The 17,811-nt window shown below is 37.7% G+C and overlaps 1 protein-coding gene across 4 annotated transcripts in view; it reads right to left on the minus strand.

Moving 5' to 3' along the window:
* ARHGEF10 (Rho guanine nucleotide exchange factor 10) overlaps window positions 1-17,811 on the minus strand; it is a 109,867-nt gene that overhangs the window by 79,913 nt on the left and 12,143 nt on the right. For all 4 annotated transcript variants that reach the window (XM_027892433.1, XM_027892432.1, XM_027892430.1 and 1 more), the window contains exons 2-3: window positions 16,838-16,913; window positions 754-921 (exon numbers count right to left, since the gene is read on the minus strand). In XM_027892433.1, the coding sequence (XP_027748234.1) occupies window positions 754-921; window positions 16,838-16,874 (205 nt within the window). In that variant the 5' untranslated portion in view covers window positions 16,875-16,913. The remainder of the gene's footprint in view (window positions 1-753; window positions 922-16,837; window positions 16,914-17,811) is intronic.

Consider the following 17,811-nt stretch of genomic DNA (forward strand, 5'->3'; position numbering starts at 1 on the left):
GGATTCTAGATTATCTGGATCTTATGAACACAAATATGAGCAACATTTTAGGAATAGGCATGAGGACAGAAAAAGTTCACTGGAGGATGTTCCTCAAAGAACAGTCCTGAAAACGCTCTTTTAAGAAAACAGAAAATACCTTTCCAAGTTTTTCTCTTTGAAAACGTATTGTTTTCATTTATGTAAAGTTCCCGGTATTTTTTGAGACAAGCTGAGACACAGCAGAACCAAAGTAAACAAAATCAGCTGTTAGCAATTTGAGCAGAATACAGCAATTTCCAGACTACACCTCAGCACTGGGAACATCTGAAAATATTATAACAAATGTTTTAATGTTTGGTAAGACTTCTGCTTATGAAAAAAATTCATACATTCAAACTCCACTTAGTTTTATGCACATCTTAAGACAGCAAACAGCAAGCTCAGCTGCGAGACAGCTTATCTCAAGCTATGCACATACCATAAGATCTGCAAGGACAATGTTTTCCTGTAGCATGACACTGTGACTGTGCCCAATCCATTGGTTTGAATGTCACACTTGGATGGGAAACCTCACGGGAATTACATGTGATGGCTATTTGCCTTGTCAAATCTACCATAACTATAACTGGCAGGAATATTCAGAACACTTCAATGGTATTTCCATGGAAACCTCTTTCTACAGTATTTTTATTGTACTGTCAAAAAAAGGCATCCTATAATCAGTCTTGACTATTTAGCCTAGGGGAGGCACAGACCCACAGGCTGACTTACCTGAGGCATCAGCTGCTTGGTGCTCTATGTTATTTCCAGGATCAGCAGGAGGTGGCACAATGGCTTGCCTGTCTGCTTCTGGTATCTCATCTCCACTATCAAAGTCAAACTGTTCTCCCTCCTCCTCCCCATTGTTCGTACCCGTGGCTTTCGGTTCGTGCTCTAGAACTGTGCAGAAAGACATGCCCTTGGTTGTTTATTCTTAGCAATGATTTCATGGGACCAGTAAGTGTTCCACATTACAAATGAAGCTTATACAATGAACCCTTGGATTTTAGGGTTACTGGAACAGAACAAAAGCTCCTTGACATGTTGATAACCCCATGCAGTTTTCAATAAATCCTTCAGCGTAAACCAGGAAATTACTTGGAAAGCAATTAAGATGTGATAATGCAAATACCTTTAGTTTTGTCATAATGACCCAAAACGTTTTCAGAAAAATCCTTTAAAACCCAGTTCTTTAAATGAGAAAAGTTCACAGTTCAATTGGTTTGTACAGGGACTTTATAACTTCAAGTCATTTTTCCTTTCTAACTCGAACTCCTAAATCTATTCTTTAACAGTGTCCAAATGCCAGTGATGGTAACTTTCTTCCCACATTTAATGAGACCAGGCAGACTGGTTTTTCTGCTCCAATTTGTGATAGTTTTAAACCAACAACTTTATGCAATGTGTAATTAACCCTACTACCACACACAAGGTGCACTCTGGTGGAGGTGGGGATGGCTGACTTTTCAGTTCTTACTTTTCAAGAAGTAATGGCTGAAATAATTACACCCTAATATGGATAGAAAGTGTGAATGTGGGGGTTTTTTTGTGTTTGCTTGTGAAGACACTGTAGCACAGATTTAGCACTGTACATGGGGCCGGGGAGCAGGAACAGGTAGAAGTGCAGGGCAGTTTCCCCTCCGTGCCACTGTTCAAAACCCACACCGATTTAAGTCCCCTCATGCATCTATAGCATAAAACTACATACTAAAATAGACAAAGATGTAAACATACCAATATGTTATTAAAATATACTTGAAGTTGATAAGGTTCCCCTTGCCTCCTCTTTCAGGCAACACAAAATGAAAAACAAAGTCTTGCAAGGGCAGTTGAATCTCCTGAGTCAGGATGATAATATCAACTCTTCTACCATCCAGGAAATGTTTTCTATTTTTATGATAAAATCCCCATATACCTAAGCTCTAGACTGCTTAGATTGTCATGGTAATCAGCATTCCTGCCAAGGCTTCTGTTTCTTCAGGCAGGCTGAGCCAGCATATTTTACCACAGCCGCAAATAACAAGATCTTTCATGCTGCCTCTCTGCAGGACAAAAAGTGAACTAATTGCAAAAATAGTAAGGAACAAAAAAAGGGGTTATCCTGCATTTATTGTCACGGCTTATGGTTGAGGCAGAAAGACATTTAATTTCTTTTTGATGCCTTTTAAAAATCCTTCTGGATGAACGCAGCCTTTGGATTAAGGGTTCTCATTTTCTGCTTTTGTTCATTAGCAATTCTATTTTACCCTGAAAGATGCAAGAAATCCTGCAGAGCTCTTCCAAGTGACAAATACAGCAAAAGACAAATACAGCATTCTTCCCGATTCCGCATCCATCTGACTAGATTGTACTACTTGTTGCTGTATTGTAATGGATTAAAAAAAGAGGGGGGATGTTGTTTTATCTGCAGCAGGTTTTTTTCAGTTTGTTTTCAGTATGCCTGCATACTTCAAATTTGGAAAACACAAACATGTGAAATACCAATTAGACTTGTTTCTGTCATTACCAGCATGTGAAGCGTTGGTTACTCACTCAGGCTAGGCAGATAAATAAATAGATGACAGAGAAAAGCAGGTAAGAGCTAAAAAACCACAATGTTTCACAGAATCATTTAGGTTGGAAAAGACCCTTAAGATCAAATCCAAACATTAACCTAACACTACTGAATCCACTACTAAACCATGTCCCTAAGCACCACATCTATATGCCTGTTAAATACCTCTAAGGATGGCAACTCAACCACTACCCTAAGCAGCCTGTTCCAGTGCTTGACAACCCTTCAGGAGGTGCTCAAGCTGCTATCTGCCACTCCTCTCATTGTACTATGTAACTGAATCACAGCAACAACCACTTCCAATATACAAGGTGGCTCTGTCTATATTTTATATGATGGGAGGAGGGGGACGATGAGGTTAATGGAATGAGTTGATCATATCTGCAGCATTAGGCCACTCAGAAAACTGGGGTACTGTTGGAGAAAGGCTCAGCTGAGAGCCACGAATGCACCTGCTCAGTGGAGGTGAATTCTAGGCATCGGCAAAAGAAAAACTGTGTATGGTGACAAAACATCTGAGCCACACAGGGAAACACTGCAGGAACAGCAGGCACCTCTGGGTTTTTGTAGTTGCTAGGTTAGGGAGCTTCTGGATCCTAATACTTCCACTGGGCACATACAGGTGACTTAGGCATCAGGTGCCTGGTAACTCCCTACTCCAACACTTTCACTCTGATGCAATTCCCCAGGCACTCAAGTCCAGTGCAGTGCCATTTGTTAGACAGTCAAGATCTGCCACTAGCAAAAAAAGGTAATTTGAGACACTGCAAGCAAAAGGAATGACTCAAGACCCAGAAGCAAAACCTGCTCAACCGATGCATAATTTCCCTTCAATGCGCCCCCTTATTTCCTCTTTAAAAAGCGACTAACCCATATTTTATAATTGTGGGAAGAAATCTTCCATAGGAATTGATTTTCTCAACTGGAGTAAAAAAACCTATTGGATGTGCCACCTATTTTTTTTTCTCTTATGACTGTTAACACTGCACCCTTTCATTAATTTGAAAACACTTACTTTGCATCATAAATAAAGAAGGCACCGAATCCTATAATTGAGCATTGCACCTGGAAAGATTCCCTAATTGCATCACTGATGGGAGAGCAGGTAAAGATTAAAAAAAGACAAAAAAGAAAAAAAAGAGATAAACTCCTTTCTCAGTTTATATGTCCTTTAGAAAGGGTAAACTGAGACAAATATCCTCACTTCAGAAAGTTTTGAAACTTTATTTTAGCTTTGCATCTCTTCTGCATTTACTTAATTCTGCAGGCACAGACTTTAAACTTCTAAATTTACAGATCCCTTCCACCTCATACTTCATAAAAATATTCTCCTTTAAGTTTTTAAATCTCCAGGGCATAATATTTCATTTGATGGAAAAAGCATTTTAACAACAAAAACAAAAAGAAGGTGGGGGCTTTTTGCTTCAATTTAAGAGCTGCTCAGCGCTGCAGATAAATACAGATTATGCTAGAGAGAAAATTACAAACACCCCTGTTGAAAATATGTACTGTCTCCACAGTTCTTTGTGTTATGTCACAACAACACACAGTCAAAAGCACTTGTGAAATGCTACAGTTAGGAAGACATAGCAGAGTTAGACTCGAGCTGAACCTGGCTACTAAAAACCACCACAGATCTTGCCAAATTTCATGCTTAGGAAGAAAGCCCCTTATTTATCTGCCTTCCTCCTACCCTTTACCTGCAAGTCAAAAGGATCAAGACAAAAAGTACATTTCCAGGCAAAGGTGGTTGCAGAAAAAAAGTAGGGGTGGGGATGTGTGAGGGGGGAATTTTCAGTGGCACCTTCCCCTCTAAAGAAACACAAAGGACAACTACCTTCCTTTTCCTTTTTTCTTTTTTTTTTTTTTTTTTTAAACATCATTTTTAAATGCACTTTTTTTTTTTCCCCCCAAAGTAATAATCACAGACTGCTTAGCATGACAGAGTCTGTCTGGAACTACTTCAAATAATTAAATTAGTTACTAAAAATTCAATTTGCCCTTTAACCACCACTCACATCCATAACTTTACGCTTGCCAACCAGAGCAATGAGAATACAATAATTGATTAAAACTTTTCATCTTATGCCAATACCGCTCTGAAGCTCTCCAAATGCTTCAGGGAAATTCTTGCATTTCTAAAAATTTCTATTTGGAGTTTTAAAGCATGAAAAAAATAAATCTGATATAATGGAAAAATTGTCTTCAAGTTAAATTAAGTGTGAAAGGGTTAATTTAGAATTAGAAAAAGGAATATATACTCTCATAATTGTTAGCACAACACATAGATTTATGACTTTTTTCTGCGGTATGTTATTCAGTGAAATTACTTTTCTTAAGCTTCCTTCAAAAACAAGCTCACTTAGACTGTGTTTGCAGAGATCTGCTGGGGCATAAGCAAATTTAAACAAATTTTGGTCACTCTGCCAATTGCAAAGCATTCTTGGCACCACCTGCTTTCCCATTCATTATCCTTAGATTATTTATAGCTCAATGTAATACAGCTAAGGAGTTAAAAGAGTGACATTAATTTTAAAGCCCAGATTAAGCTAGTGAAGCTTCATTAATAATTTTCTTAAACGGTTTATTTTAGAGACACAGAATTAAAACAGAAAAGCTCTGTGCTTACTATCAAGTGAACTTTTAATACAATGAGAACACGGAGGGGGGGAGGGGAAAGGCACCTCATATCTCTATCCCCCCTTGCAATTGAACAAATCAGAGAGGATCCTGAAGAAGTCAACTCATTACTTCAATGAAACACCATGACAAAGGAAGAATAAAATAGAAACTCAAGCATGAAGAGTTCAGCAGTCTGGAACCCATTAACAATAGACCTGGAAACACTGGACATAAACAGGTACACTGCCATCAAGAAACATGAATACTTTAGGCTATGTTTTAAGGTTTGAAAAATATTTTTAGAAATAGAAATAAGGCTTCTGTATAATCAGGAATGTCATCCTTGCAATCAGCTGTACTCTTTTTCTTAATTAAAGTAAGCAGGGAACTGTGGAACAAAAGACAAAATACATCTATTATATTTAAAAGACTCAAGAAACATTTAGTCACTTCTACCATATGACCACCTGATATAGACCAGTGAAGGAAATAACCGTGCAAAGCTTCAAATGAAGCATATCTAGCTATTATTTAGTGAAAAAATATGAATACAAATGGACCTAAAGCAGGCTGGTAAGAGCTGCTCGCTCTTATTCCAATGTGCAGTTTTAAAACCTTTATCTTTTTTACTTGTGTTATTTTGGATTGCAACAAGACACTTAGGACTGCAAAGACACACCTTCCTTCAAACTGAATTCCCCAAATGTTTCAGCTTCTTTCAGATACTTGAAGGTCTTGAAATACACCATACTTTTCAGGAAAAAAAATTTAAAAGTTTGCTATCTCAGCATATTTTTTGGTATTATAAAATTTGATAACTTAGGTTACAAGTCAAACAAACTACCAGGTATAGCAATATGAGTACTTATTATTTAACCTTGATACATTCCAGAGATTTCTCTGATGAGATACATTTTCCTTTACAGATCCATATTTTTAGACAACATCTGCCCAGCTCCTTATGTAAGTGTACAAGGCACTAGACACAAAAAAGAATTGGAAGCATGCAGATATCAGGAAACAAATGAATTTTTAAATTTATCATTACTTTTGTACAAGTACACCACCATGATGACTGCACTCCACGATGAACAGGATCTCAAACTGTTCACTTTTTATTTCAGGTCAAGTTTTGTAGCAGAGGTTTGGCATTTGTCAGGAAAGTGAAGCTTGTGCTAGGAAACACTCATGCCTACAGAAATTTCCCAATTTGGGCAATTTGTAAACCTGTGGAAAATGCAAGTTGCTTCATATTCAGCAGCAACCTGCAGACATATTTTAACAATTTCAGTCACCACTGGTCAGCCTCTCATTTCTCTCAGCTTTTAAGCACTGATTAGGCTGCACTCCTACAGCTATTTTCAACCCGCTCTCCTTTCCCACTTGTGACCACTAGTTCTTCATGACCAGGAGAGAAAACTGAAGTTCAATATTCCTTCACTCTGGTACCCAGTTGACAATTCGCTCTTCTGCCCTTCCTAGAAGGACACCTCTACTGACACCTGGGCAGGGAGAGGGGCGAGTTGCAGGGCAGGAGAGACCCCAAAGGAGGAAGGCTGGCTTTTGGAGGAAGTGCTTCTGCAAATGCTGCCCTTCACTGACACTTCCAAGTCACATGTGACATCCATCAGCACACTACTGGCACCCACAAATCAGCTCTTCACACAGTCATGCAGGTGGAAAGTGTCTATTTTGCTATCTAAAACAAAACTGCGAATGCAAAAACACATGAGCAAGCAGTCCTTCCTATGGGAAGGAGATCAGAGCCAAGGACTTTCTTTCCCCTTGCACTTGCAGTTGTGCTGAGCTGGCGCTGCAGGAAACCCAGGTCCCTGCAGTCCAGGCACGCTGCTAATTACACACAGCTCACACACACATGCAAAGAATGACCACAACATCAGCGTTACAAGTCTCTGTGGAAAACAGTTACAAAAAAACCCCAAACCAAACTATACACATTCATGCTAAAAGTGTTTCCACTGATGGAAACAAAAGCAAAACCACATGAATTAACAGGCTTTCCCTGCAAATATACTACAAAGAAATAAGCAAAAGGCCTCTTTAGTATTTCGCAAATACACACATTACATACTAATTATGTTGTCAAGCATGCACAACAGATATTATTTTCTTGGAGAAAAAAAAAAATCAAAACCAGTGTGAAAAGAGTGATGAATCTGCCTGCTCAAGTTTCAGAGAGACTGCTCACAACAGCATGCCTCATATTAAAAAATTGCATTCCTTGAAATATAGCCCAGACCTGTGGATGTTAGGAAAGATTTATAAATAGCAAAAACCCCTGAACTTTACAAACCGCTTGCATGTTAAAAATTTAAGCTTTAGTTAGCTAAAATTTAAAAGAACCAAGTTGTAAAAAATCAGAAAATGAAAACACTAGACATGAACCAGACTGTCCAGAAAGTAGTGGCAGCAACACCATCAGACCTGTACTCCCTTGTAACTCCTTAAGATGCTTTTCAGTGATGTCTATGCTGTAACCAGAAAGGTCACTATGTAAAATTAGCATTTTGTGACCCTTTACTTTAACTGCCTCTACACTCAGCACACTGGTGACACTGGTATTGCCTGTCACAGTCAGAACCATAGACTGAGCCTGGCCCCAAGCAGGTCTCTTCCAACTCAGCACCTTATTAGTAGATTCTGATACTCAAATTTCACCAAGAAATTTTGCTGATTCTGTACAGAAAGCATGTACAGATGCTATTTGGAAATCTGCATAAATACACGGGAGATCCCTCTCTGTGCTGAAAGGCATCTATCTATCCATATTAAAGGCTACTGGCTTTCCATCACTATTAAAGAAATACTAATACACTTAACAATACTGAAGCCTGAATTGCTATAAATGCCACCAGGCACCTGACATGAGGCACAGCAGTCACATCACAAAAGCCACGTTGCCACCTGTCATGTTTGTTGTTGAGGTCGGTGCTGGTGATGGATGCACAGCCGAGCTCAGCCTCAGCTCCTGTGAAATGAACCACTCAACTCGCCTACAACATGCTGTCCAAAGAGACAATCCACACAGGGAACAGGAAAACCAGAGAGCTTTAAAAAAACAGAAATCAAATAGCAGAAGACTACAAAGTCATTGAGAAAATGAAGTATCCAGCTCTGGCAGTGAAAGGAGAGCATGCTGGCTAACCACAGGATACAAATACCATGTGAGGAAAAAAAAAAAAAAAAAAAGAAATATTTTCCAGGAAATGTGGTTTTGACTACATAGTTGATATATTTGTGGAAAAGTAACTATCTATAAGGAAATTTCCTACTGAGAGCAGTCTGTCTTGTTATTTATTTCTACACTTTTTTCCCTATCAGATATCATCTATTAATATCTAGTTTTCAAATAGTTACTTTTACTTTGAAGTAATTACTGCTTCAAAGTAAATTGTTTGAGGCATGTACATTTCTCTAACACAGTCTGATTAATTCTAATTAGCAATATAAAACTGCTGTATCATCTGATGATACCTTGGCCTCAAAGCTCTTCAAGAGCAATTGGGAGTCCCATGAAGCAGAAAGCAGCAGAAAGACACCCTGGAGACCTGAAACAGGGAGCAGAAGATCCCGTTTCTACAGAAAGAAAACATACAGTTCAGGTACACAAACTGATCATCATACTGAAAAAAAAAAAAAAAAAAGCTGAAAACTAACCAGCTTAACACATTCTGGATATGAAGTGGTTCCCTGTTTCAGGTCTCCAGGGTGTCTGTCTGGTAGAAAGATGTAGCTAGACATGATCCAAGACCTAAGCTCAACAACAGGCTATATAACAATGAGACTTATTCCTGCAACAATCCTTCTTTGTCAGACTAAATCATCTTCTGTATTAATTTTAACAAAACTGTGACCTTGCTGAAGTAGCAAGGGATTTGACTTCATTTTTGGATCGTGTTTCTTCCTCTACCTTGACAGCAATTGTACATACTTCCTAGACTCAACTTGCAGATGATTTAGGCAAAGGGATGCTTAAATTCTGGGTCATTGGGCCAGGTTGAACAACTCTTTATCTAGCAATGTCAGAACTGAAGTACTTGCTGATACTCCCCAAAAGCAGAGCTTGGAACGCCTAAAAGCATGTGACTTTCAACAGATGACGATATGGATTGTTCATACCTTCAGCCTCCTTCTGCAGCAGTGGCCCAGGCGGGGCCCACAAGATGCACGTGGCTTCAGGGATCCATTCATCTCTTTGGACACGCTGCCAGAATTCATTTTTTCCCCAACAATAACTCCATCTAACACCCAAAGTACCACATGCAACCTGTTCACATGCTTAAAAATAACTTATATTTAACTATTTGTGTTTTCTCCTTGATGTATTCTGGACAAGGAAACAAGTTAGAAATTAAATGTTACAAAAATTTACTGTATCTTTTACTATACAAAAATGTATACATTGGAACAGAATGGTTTTGTTTAGTAAATCCAAGACAACATTGGAAATATTTTGGATTTCAGCTGGCTTCTCATCTAGTCCTTTCTATTGTTACCACTTTACCTAGGCTAAAGAGAACTATTCAGATAGATTGATTCATAAACAATGTGTAATATATGCAAAATATTACAAATCCATTATCCCAGCAACTAATGGGGAGGGAGTTTAATAGCATCCCCTTTTTTAGGATTTTTTAAAATTATTGTTTGAAAACATCTTGCTCTTCTTCACCCTAACATACTAAGGTCCTCTTACAGCTCAAAAAAGATGCCTGTGGAATGCAAGCAAACTCGTGAAAACAGTAATTCTTACACGACTGAACTCTCCAAAATCCTATTTTACAACACCCTTTTAGCACAGCTTCTACCAGAAATTCTCTCCTCTCAGTGGATACTGGCTTGAGCTGGGCAACAATGGTGTTTCCTTAGGACCTTTCAGTCCATGAGCTTCCTTCCAGTTAGCAGGAAGGATGCTCTGCCTTGGCCCCCACGCTGCCCCTGGAGAAACCTGTACCTGTATAAGAGAAGATTATTCAGAATCTATCATGCTTTCACCTAAACCATGTTACTGAGCTCAACAACAGACAATTTAACAATGAGACATATTCCTACAACAATCTTTCTTTGTCAGACTAAGTCATCTTCTGTACTCATTTTAACAAAACTAAGACAAGGTCACATTTCCTGGAAAGATTATTTCAATGAGGAAGAAACAAGAAAATCTACATAGGGGGTTGGAGAGGTTTTCTCACAAAAATGTTTATAAAGTATGTTTTTCTCAGATTGCTAGACATAGTTTCCATTGCTGTCTGCAGCAAAAGCCAGCAGCACCTAATAAATGTTTCATTCAATAATTCACTTTATTTATCTTAATGCAAACAAGCTTTTATCCATGTTCATGTACAAGATAAGAGAATTATAACAATGCATAAACCCAGTTTTTCTTTCTGTAAACTCTAGATTAGAATCATTATAGAGGCTTGAGGCATGGTTAGTGAATACTTATTGGGAGCAATGAAACAGAACTAAAAAAAAAAGTAGAAAAAAAAAAAGAACAAATCCTTCAGTTCTTTGCCAGCAATTTATCCCAGCCAGTTAATGATAGATACAAGTCCTAAATAGGCAAATGAAGCAAATAAAAAAAAATATCTCACCCTTCTCCCTGTATGTTGGCTCACTGTTTGAATTTAAAATTTTGGAGCTTAGTTTACACAACTATTCATAGAAAAAAATACCCCAACATCTGCACAAATTTCTTTATATTTTTGGGGGGGTTTAAGCAATCAAAATTAGTTAACCCAGACCAATAATCAAGTCTTGTCCAATCCCTCGAAAGGCCTTTATCTCATCATCATCTACTTTTTCCAGTCAACATGTCTGGGCCTTGTCCCTGCACACAGCCAGCAAGTTGAGGCCAGCAGTAAAGTCACCTTACAGAGGAGCTGAGTAAACAGAAAAAAACCCCCTAACTATAACTTTTTAATCAGAAAGAAAATAACAAATAATATAAAATAATAAAGTCAGCCTCCTAGAAATCCATACCGGTTAATCACATTTGATCATTTTATACATTATAAACATCTAGCAAAGTTTTTTACTGTTTTTCTTCCAAATAAGATAGAATTACATCTATGTATACTGTGTTTTCTTTGTGGATGCTAAAACCAGAAATAAGCCTTTTACTAATCTATTTTATTCTATTTTTTTGTTTTTCCCAACACTCAAATACACTTCGCTAGAAGAAAAAACACATAATAAGGAGTGACACATGACACCATAGCTTTTTTTTGCAATGGGAATTTTCTTGTTACTCTTTGTTACACATCTTGTCTGAACTGTCACAAAGAATAATTGGTCCTTACCTTAAACAATGCATTTTCCTTCATTTACTGAGAGAAATGTGACCTTTAGAAATAAATAAATTGCTCTTTTACAGATGGGATGGCAGACACCGGCAAACTATTGCCAGCTTCAAAAACAAGGAACCATTCATAACTACAATTCATATTCTGTTCTCATTCTCCTGAAATCTTGGCTCTCCTTTTACCATCATTTGTAACTGTCTGTATGCTGAAAATAGATACCTAACAATGTTGTTTAGCCAAGACCAACTCCCTTTATAGCTACAGTTTAATTTAAGCAATGTTCTTATTTCAATCCCTCAATTCTAGTAAGGAAATACAATCATAGGGTCTTCACTGTTCTCTACTTTCATAAATTAAATCATAAAATATCTCATCAATATTATAAAAACCCAAATTTAACCACCACTTGTCTCAGTCACAAAATTAGCTTTTTAAAATGGTTTAAACTTAAATAAATTCCAAAATTATTCAAAAAACAGCATAAAAGTTAATTAAACAATCTGAAAGAAATACATATAGGATGCAGAATAAAAAGCAGCCCCCAAAGCAGAGAAACACAGTCGTCTCTACAGCAAAACACAGCACCTCTTAGCAACTCCTTACTAGAGTTAATAAAAAGAATTTTATAAGGTTTTCTTCTTGTAAAGTCATCCCAATGGAAACTTTTAGGAGAGTGCAGTTGTTTCTACTTCACTCTTACCCACACTCAGGCCAGACTTCCTTCTCATGAACAGAGGAACTAGGACTATTTTAGTGTTACAGCACTGGCAGGCAAACGACAAAAAATAACTGTTGAAAGACATAATCACAACACTCAATTGCATACAGGATATCTAGACTTAAGTCCTTGGCCTCTTTGCTCTATGTGTCTCCATATCAGGAACAAAGAACATCCCAGTTCTAGAGAGCTGATTGTATAAAAATGTGTAAAAAATGCTTTTACAATCAGTGCCTAGGAGATATCCTCACTCTATTTTCAGTTTAAAAAAACCCAAAACATAATTTCATTGAAGAACATCTTAAATCCCAAACTTTGACGTAACAATGTTTCTCACCTAGCTTTACCCAAGGTACCAGGGACAGGGGTGTATGTGAGTGAACATCCAGCTCTCCACTATACTTTGTTAAAGAGCACCTCACACTTCTGAAATAAAAGGTTAAAATTGATTCTCTCCCACATAAAGATTGTATTTGGTAGTAATATGAAGACTATGCATTCAAATTAATTTTCATAATGTCCTTGTACAGACACTGAAATTTCAGTATTTCACTTTAAATTTTAACATAAATCATGCTAATTTTCTGTAAATATGAAAAAAAAATATATCACTGTTCATGATTCAAGAACTGTACTGCAATGCAGCCACACTCCAATTCTCATCACTATATATTAACCTACCTTGATAGACTCAATTAATTACGGAAAAGAGCTTAAAACTTATTTTAGGTCTTACAACTGTTGTAAAAGGCAACTCAGTATATGACAACTGGGATGAATTGTTGGCAAGTATGAGGAAATACACCCAATGCTTTCTAATAATTTTCACAGAGAAATCATATGAGGCATAGTGCCACGCACCACAAACAGTGAGACACACATATTCAGAGATGCAAAACTAAGCCTACTTGACAAAGAAAGTATACCCTGCTCCCTGCCCCCAGTTTCCCTTGGGCAAGAAGCTGTTTGTCAGATATCCATTCTGCCAAGCAAACAAAGTCGGCTTTCCTTTGGAAACAGGCCCTGATAAACATCCCACAAAGTCCTCACTTAAAGAAAAGTACTTCCACTTCAAAAGATCACCAGATGTTTTCCAAGTAGAGGAATGAAAAACAGCCAGAGATGACATCTCCTAATAAAGTAGCGATAGCACAAGCACAGGCCACCACACGTGAACACCACCCTAGCATTAAACATCCCATCTCCAGTCCCAGCTGGTCAGCGTGAAGTTAAGTCCTCTGCAGGAAAGACACGATGTGATTCCTGATTCTCACAACTACCAGCTTTGTAATTCCTTTCTACATAGTCTGCAGTATATCCTTTTCTTGTCTAAATGGGTTTGGTTAAGGACACTCCATTACAGCAACCAATTAAAAGCATAATTATAACATACAGCCATAAAAAAAATTGGCATTTCCATTTAGCTTCTTTAAAAGAATTTTTTTCTTGACAGAACAAGAATTGTTCTCTATTTTATCTCATAAAATAGCCATGGAAATCTTTCCTGTATGAAATTTTAAATACTCACACTTCACACATAAATTCATATGCAGAGACACACTAAAGAAAGGAACACAAGCTAGCCCTATTATCTCAAGTGTCCATTTTGGAAGTATTTTTTTGGATTTTGCTCTTACCCAAAGAAGCCTTTGCATCTAGCCAACCCCAACTGCTCCCTGGCTGCTGAAAAATACATTCACTCAACATACACAGAGAAAAATACAGGGAAATTTTTAATAATGGTTAGAAGAATAAACTCTTTTTAAAGCAGTGCAGACAACAGAAACACAAGCAGTAATTTTTCCAAGTTACTCAGTACTTGAATCTGCTCTGCAGAAGGGAAATGAACTAGCACAGACTTGCCACTGCCTAATTAGCAATGCATGAATGGAATGTCCAAACACCAATGAACAGATATGTTACATAAGCATAATCAACTAAATTATATTCCATTCTTTTACTGCATGCAGTTCTGCCTTAACAAGTAGTAGCAGATGCAGCAAGCTGACCTTACCTTAAGCAAGGTATAGATTCAGATGGTTGTGGCTAATGAAAAGACATTAATTTAATTTTAAATAATTGTGCCGCTTTCATATACATTCTCACAACATCCCCATGAAAAAGACAGAAGTTTACTATTATTTTTCCCCTTTGTATACATTAGGATTGATACAAATAAACTTGTGGAATTTACTTGTCAAAACCACAGAAAACCTCCTTGTCAAGAATAACACTGAGATTTGTAGTGAATAGTATATACTAGTAAACAGAAAGGCACTTACATGACTTTCAGCACTACAGCTATCTTTGTTAGGACAACAAATACGTAAAGAAAAAAATTCCCATAATGTCATAAGAACTCTTTTAAAAAAAATTAAAGCAATTGATTTCATATGTGGCCCCAGTGTAGGATTTTATAACCATTACGCAAAAGTTAATTTTTTTTTTTTTTTATGATGTAGCAAAGGGTTCTGCACCTAGCCTCATCCTCACTACAAGTTACAATAACCCACCCATGTGCCCACTGTCTGAAGGCAGTGACCGGTGCTGCTCATCCCTCCTGAACCGGCCATGGGTGGGCCAGTGTATATGCATCCAAAATAACCCCTCAATTATTACCAAAAATATTGTATGTTTCCTTCCTCTGGTTGTTATACGTATTTGTATTAACCCCAAAATCCTCACTTCTGTTCCACTTGCAAAATGGGTCATGAGAATTATCTAGAAAGTGAACTAAAGTGTACTTTAGAGTAATTAAAATTTATCTTCACTGATAATTCCTTAAATATGTTTTTTTAAGAGAATCAGCAATGGTAAAGTAAAAAAATATACAAGTTCCATTAGTTTCCAATCAAGATTTTTGAGAGAAGAGGAATATCACAGAATATTCTGCTTTGGAAGGTACCCACAAGGATCAAAGTTCAACCCATGGCCCTGCACAGGACAGCCCCAAGAATCACACCATGTGCCTGAGAATGTTAATCAAATGCTCCTTGAACTCTGTTAGGTTTGATGGTGCCCCCTGGGGAGTCTGTTTCCAAAAAAAAAAAAAGGGGGACAAAAAAGGAAAAAAAAGCATCAGTTGACACAAGATCAGGTAGAGCAGAATCTCAATTTATATTAAACTCTGAATTCTGGAATCATACTGAACTACACCACTCTGAAATCTTGTCAGAGTATCCCACAAACTGATATGCTGCACAAAGTTGGAGCTGTTGCCCCAATTTGAGGCTGTCTTTGAAAAACAGCAGCCCCTGCTCAAGTGATTCCTTAGGGATGACTCTTCCCTCACAGCATTACATTGCCCTGGAGATGGATTATCCAGTAAAGACAGTTTCACAGTAACTGTCACTAAACAAAACTGAGTTAAATTCAGGGTCCTGACCACATGGATTAGGACAAGGACAGCCAAAAGTGGTTTTGCCAACAATAACCGCAGTAACATCTTGGAGCATTAATGAAACTGCCAATAATGCTGGCCAGTAGTCCAACCCATTAAAAGCTGATCTCACAAGTTTCTGCTTCTTTCACATTCCCTATTCCCTAGTCAGTATCCAGTAACAGACCTCTATCTGTGGCAGTGGCTAAGCTAGAGAGAAATCAAAGGATGGTAATTCCCAAATTCCTAAAGAGTTACAGCTGAACAAAACTAAGATTAAACCCTCTTTCATACTTATATGGCTTCGTATAAGCTCTGTGTGAACAATAAGTGAAATGTCCTATAAGCAATAATGTATATTATTTATACATATATTAACATATACATATATTAACATATACATATATCAATGTATATAATAGAGTACAAGTCCATAAGTAATATTGTCCTATATAAGGAACAGATGGAAACCTTATGGAAAAATCACTATCTATACAAACTATACTAGCGACTTTACCAAAATAAGAGCAGCTGTACTAAGTTCAACCGCAGGTCTCCATAACCCATGTCACCGTAAGATCAGAACCAACACATGATACTTTTATGAAGTGTCCCAGCATCCAACTACCAAAAGCCAAATCCTATTAAGAATTAAAATACATAATAACAAGAACTACGAAAAGGTATGTTTACAGGAAATCAAACAGGATAAAAAAATAGCTACATTCAATGTTCTCTTAGAGGGAGCATAAACACAGAAGGCAATGACATGGTGTCTTTGTAGATCCTACCTTTGTGCCCTCAGAAACCTGGGCTATAGTGGTGGCCATCCAGCTACCAGCACACAGCAGGTAAGGGGCACTAAGTGTTAACTTTACACAAAGAGCCCTGTAGTCCAGCATCCATAACACCCTTCTGTAACTCTCTGTGCTCTGACTACACAGATTTGTCTTAGAAAACACATATTTGCAGATTTGGACTGCAAGGACCAGTTTCTCCCCAGCTTTCTTCCCATCATGCTCTAACTACATCAACAAGTAAAGTTCATGAACAAGACTGGGTAGATGACAGGAGCTCCTATTTCAGCAGAATACCAGTGGGACCAAGCCTTAGCGGGATATGGGGAAAGGGAGTGTTAGAGAAGGAAAAACAGCTTTGGAAAGTTAATCAAATTGTTACAATAAAATTGGATTTAAACTCCAAACTATTTCCATTACCTTCTGGTGGTGGGGGAGGAAAATCCTCTGTGTCCATCCTAATGTATCCACTGCAATTTTAGCAGACTGTAAAACCCTGCAAAAATGAAGGGAACATGTTTTGTAGATGAACATCATTTCCAAATACTGAGACACTCCTTTTCAATTTGGCTAAGCTCATACCTATTAGCTAATACCATTATGGAAGAGAAGAAATGTGCCTGGCTTCTTCAATATGAATCCAGTCCAAATTTTTATGTATACAGCCCCCAGTATTGGAGCCAATTCGTTTAATGACCTCAGTAAGCCAGCTGAAGAAAGATGAAGTTTTTAAACTATTTGGTGCTCTGCAGCTCCAATTGTGACAATCACAAGCAGATTACTAAAACATGTTATTTCAATGTTTGGAGCACATATTCTGTTTCAAAATCTTCGTGAAGGGGATAAGGATAAAAATTTTAGAAAGTTCCTCAGTTTTGACGATGCTTTTCTCCACCTGGCAATCAGAGCTAAGTTTTAATTATGCACTTTGTAAACCACTTCTTGCCTCTTTTTTTTTTTCGCCAATCTTAAAAAATTCTGCTTGACCCCTTTACTTTCACCTTTCCAGAGAAGTACCAGCAAGCAGATTCCTGAGCACCTTCTCTTTCCTCCTCTCTTCTCAAGTGCCATCAATCTCACGTTTTAAGGAAAAGAATAACCTCACAAAGCATTCCCATACTTTGGTCCTGAATACACACTTAGAGAGAGCAAAGCCCAGAATTCATGAGAGACATTTTCCCTCCCTCCCCATAACACTATTTAATAACAACATTCCAGTATCACCTAGAAGGAAAACCTCTTGTGCTGAGCAATGCATACATTCCGCCCCAAACCAAAAAAATTTTCACTCTAACTCAAAAGACATCATGTCAAAAAGACAGATTTCAGAACAAGGCTGAGGAAAGTTTCCAAAAGCTCCACAGGGCAGTGGAAGAGTTAATGCTGAATTTTCT

Source organism: Empidonax traillii, unplaced genomic scaffold (genome assembly GCF_003031625.1).
Source record: "Empidonax traillii isolate 1590-97213 ecotype Southwest subspecies unplaced genomic scaffold, ASM303162v1 scaffold352:size1026972, whole genome shotgun sequence".
Taxonomy (NCBI): domain Eukaryota; kingdom Metazoa; phylum Chordata; class Aves; order Passeriformes; family Tyrannidae; genus Empidonax; species Empidonax traillii.